Source organism: Helianthus annuus, chromosome 14, assembly GCF_002127325.2.
Source record: "Helianthus annuus cultivar XRQ/B chromosome 14, HanXRQr2.0-SUNRISE, whole genome shotgun sequence".
In the NCBI taxonomy this organism is placed as follows: Eukaryota; Viridiplantae; Streptophyta; class Magnoliopsida; order Asterales; family Asteraceae; genus Helianthus; species Helianthus annuus.
The window spans coordinates 112,702,662-112,706,669 of record NC_035446.2 but is presented as its reverse complement, the minus strand read 5'-3'; the positions used below and the strand labels follow the sequence as shown (position 1 = coordinate 112,706,669).

At 37.3% G+C, this 4,008-nt stretch overlaps 1 protein-coding gene across 2 annotated transcripts; it reads left to right on the top strand.

Moving 5' to 3' along the window:
- Nucleotides 1-251: 251 nt before the first annotated feature.
- Nucleotides 252-1,970, top strand: LOC110909051 (NEP1-interacting protein 1). Of its 2 annotated transcripts, XM_022154065.2 has the most exons (5): nt 263-582; nt 707-885; nt 1,199-1,282; nt 1,385-1,552; nt 1,622-1,970. In XM_022154065.2, the coding sequence occupies exons 1-5, from the start codon at nt 420-422 to the stop codon at nt 1,742-1,744; spliced, it is 717 nt and encodes a 238-aa protein (XP_022009757.1). In that variant the 5' UTR covers nt 263-419; the 3' UTR covers nt 1,745-1,970. The 2 variants fall into 2 exon arrangements, with proteins under 2 accessions (XP_022009756.1, XP_022009757.1); XM_022154064.2 differs by having other exon boundaries at nt 252-582; nt 1,385-1,968.
- Nucleotides 1,971-4,008: the final 2,038 nt, after the last annotated feature.

Sequence of the window (4,008 nt, the reverse complement as noted above, 5' to 3'; positions counted from 1 at the left end):
AAATTAGTAATACATAATTTCTTACTTTATTATATCTAAATCCTTGAAATATAATTAATACTCAAAAATAAACCAACCGAGAACAGTGTCACGTGACAGATGACCCTTTTCAATGAACGATAAAGTACAAAAGTACGCCGACTGCTCACCGTCCTGTACTACAAAATTAGTAATACATAATTTCTTAGTTTATTATACATAAATCCTTGAAATATCTTTGAAATTAAAAACCATAATGGTTGACAAATTCACAAAGAAAAAAAAAAGTGTGATGTTGGATCAGAAGAAGGTGAGAAAGCTATAAATGCATTGTTAACTGTTGGTCTCGTATTGTTTGCTTCCTTCCTTCCACCACCTTCTTTCAACGACAACCCGTGACCCTTCAAACATCATCTTCTTCCAATCGAACTGCTTCAGCAATGGACTTCTACACATACCCATCTCCTCCTTCATCTTCACCAGATTCATCATCATTTTCATTCCACAATTTGCTTCTTAAACTCAAACATTTCTTCACCTCTGCACTTTCTGCCATTCTTGGGAACATCTTCTCTGCTATTTTCACCTTCTTCTTCGCATTAGGTCCCCTTTCTTCAATCTGATCATCCTTCATTCAGGGAAATTACAGTTGGGAAATTGGGGGGGTTTTACTTGAAATTTTTTGTTTGTTTGTTTTGATCCTAATTGAAGTTAATTTAATTTGCAGTGGGTACTTTATTAGGAGCTTTAACAGGGGCTTTGATCGGTCAGGAAACAGAGAGTGGGTTTGTTAGGGGTGCTGCAATTGGAGCCATTTCAGGTGCGGTTTTTTCCATTGAAGTTTTCGAATCTTCGCTTCTTCTGTTGAAGTCTGAAGAATCTGGGATCGGATGTCTTCTATACTTGGTGAGCAATTCACATTTATTTACTACAATTCAACAGATTAAAATGAAGTTAGTTATGCTTTAAAACTTTATATTTTCATTAATTCCCTTGTTACAAGTTGTTAAACATGATCGATTTAGGAAAAGCGTTGTCTTGATCGCGTATAAACCTTTGAATCAGTGGATAGAGGTTTGTTGTTGTTTCATGAGATCTCATTTGAATTAGGTATTAAACACACATCAACAACATGGTTTTCAAGAAAATCGATTGTTAGAACATTATTATCGTATTAAAATTTTGGTCCATGTGTTGGCTAATGTCCCTTTCACAACAGATTGATGTTATCGTAAGCTTGTTAAGTGGAAGGCTTGTTCGCGAACGAATTGGTCCAGCTATGTTGAGCGCGGTACAAAGCCAGGTAAAGTTTGCATAATTTCATTCATCAAGCCGAATTTGCGTGTTCTAAAGTTTGATGTGAAACAATAAACTTCCGCTTTCTTATTGTTGACTTTTCGTTTAGATGGGTGCGGTTGAAACAAGCTTTGATGAGGTTCATAACATATTTGACATTGGTGGTTCTAAAGGTTTGCCTGAATATTTCGTTGAAAAGATACCGAAAATCACTGTTACAAGTGACAATAATTTGGATGATTCTGGCGAGAGAGTATCGTGTTCTGTGTGTCTACAGGTAATAAATTATCTGATTCTGATTACTACAACTTCAAAACACATTTCATATCTAAATATTTGTTTTCAGGATTTTCAACTCGAAGAAACTGTTAGAAGTTTGCCACAATGTCATCACATGTTTCACCTACCCTGCATCGATAAGTGGCTTATAAGGCACGGATCTTGTCCCTTATGCAGGCGCGACCTCTAAAGACTTACTTTTTTTTTTCTGTAAATCCCGAAACGAACCATTTTTCGTGTTCTGACACATAGATCTTTCTTATTTGTCGATATACTCTACTACCTTTTGTTTGGTATGAGAAAGTATGTGTAGTGAGGGTATACAATATATGTATCGTGATACATTTAAGTGTCTATTAGGTACATAAAAACTTTAACATCTGTACCCTTTATTCTAATATATTTTGTTTATTATCTTGGTGGTTTTAGATATTGTTTGCTTCATCTTTTTGCTCATGACACACAAATTGGATGAAATACAAGTCATAATAGCATTCTTGAATTACAATGTGTTGGAATAGATTCTTGAACTAAGGTTTCATTAGTGGATAGAGTTGGTAGCTGTTAGGTACTTCTCATTAATGGAAAGCCTATCCATTATTTCTTCTCTATGAAATATCCGTGTTTTTATGTTTGGACCATGTGTTGTGGGCTAACGTTGAGTGCCAAATCAACAAAGGGGGTGTCAAACAACGCATCATGGGCGCCATTGGGGGGCGCCAAGGGCACCTCTGTGAGTATCGGACACCATTCTTGAATTCTGACGTGTGTTGAATTTGTTCCAACCAATGAAAGAGCCCGCGTCGTTGGATGTGACCACTACACATTGTCTTAGTGATAGATGTATCTTTCACCAATATAAAGCAGTTTCATATTCGATACTGAAAAACCAAAGAGAGATTTTAACTTTCGAGGTTTGACAAGGTAAATTTTGAAATATAATTTATCGTTACTTTCATATGGCGGAAAAATTCAATTAAAAGTGTAAAATCACTCACAAACACCACTTGCGCCGCCACCACCACCACTCTCCCCATCACCACCCGCCACTGTCACCACCATCGTCACATTCTTAAAACTTTAACAAATTTTCAAACTTAACATTATTTTGTCAAATGCATCATAAAGTCTATTTCCTTTGATAAATTTCAATTTGATTTATTCTAAGTTCATTTATTTGACATGTTCAAATTCCAATTCTTTCGTTGACACATTACATTTTTTTTAAAAAAAAAGCATGTAAACCGAACGCCATAAGATTATGGGGTATGGAGGGGTTTGGGTTGGAGACATTGCTCGACACGTGGCGAGAGTGGGATCCAAAAGGTAATACTCAAAAACTAGGGGTGTGGTGTGGTGTGGCTAGCTTGGCGTGGCCAACCATGTGATTTTTTTTTAAACTATTTAAAATTTCACTCAGCCAACCAAAGTCAGTCATGTCACCCAGTCCCCCGCCTCACGCGAGGCTCAATACCCACGCCAAAGAGGCAACGCTATGCCCAACGCCAACCCGGAGTGGAGCGGCTGGCGTTTAGGAGCCAAAACGCCCCCAAACCAACGCCCACACCCACTAGTCTAAATACACACCATATGCATGTAGAAGGAACACCGAAGCGAATGAGGTGACAATGAGGTGACAATCGGGAGCCAAAGTAGGAACTACTCATCGAATTTGAGAAAAATAATGTGAAGGGCAGAAGAGGAAACTGGGAAGGATAGGCTCGAGAGCGTATGAACACCACCCCATTGTTTTGAGATGAATCAAGTGGTTGAAAACTTGAAATCATTGATTGTAACTTTCGGTAATACATTTTTATCTTCATTAAAAGAGTTTTGGAAAAATATTGGTTATGGTTGTCAACCGTGTCTAGTTATAATCAAGATTAACAAGGACCACGGGCCTATCGTTTTTTAGGCTATTATGTGACTTCTATGAAACAATTATAAATGCCCAATACAATATACAAGGACGTTTGAGACTTATTTAATTATCAAGTTTTCAAACAATAAATATTGTTTGATATCATTATCTATATTTTTTTTAACGGCCAACAAAAAATTTTATTTCCAAACTAGCAAGAAGCTAGACACTTCCAAACTAGCAAGAACCTAGACACCAAATATACAATGGACACTGTTGAAGCAACAAATAATAGACCAAAGATAGTAGCAAGGGTGGTTAGGCAGAAGGGTTAAAGGGTTTAACCTTGCCTAACGCAGGTCGTGGGGTCCCCCCACGTTTGCAAGACATGGAAGGAGGTTCACTAGTTTGTTTTTCTTGTTTGAAGATCCAATTCTGAAGTGTTGTTCAGAAAAGGATTGAGGAACAAAAAGAATAAGTGTAATTTGAATGTGAATGAGAGACATTAGCGTGAAGCAAGTGTACGATGTGAAGGACCAGAGTTTGAGGAAGCAAATCTGATCAGGAATGTCTCCCCTTGATAAATGAAGTGT

Excerpts from the sequence above, each read along its gene's own strand:
- LOC110909051 (XM_022154064.2), top strand. The coding sequence starts at position 420 with ATGGACTTCTACACATACCCATCTCCTCCTTCATCTTCACCAGATTCA. Across the intron at positions 886-1,198 it reads TCGGATGTCTTCTATACTTG|ATTGATGTTATCGTAAGCTT; the intron begins GTGAGCAATTCA and ends CTTTCACAACAG. Across the intron at positions 1,283-1,384 it reads TGAGCGCGGTACAAAGCCAG|ATGGGTGCGGTTGAAACAAG; the intron begins GTAAAGTTTGCA and ends CTTTTCGTTTAG.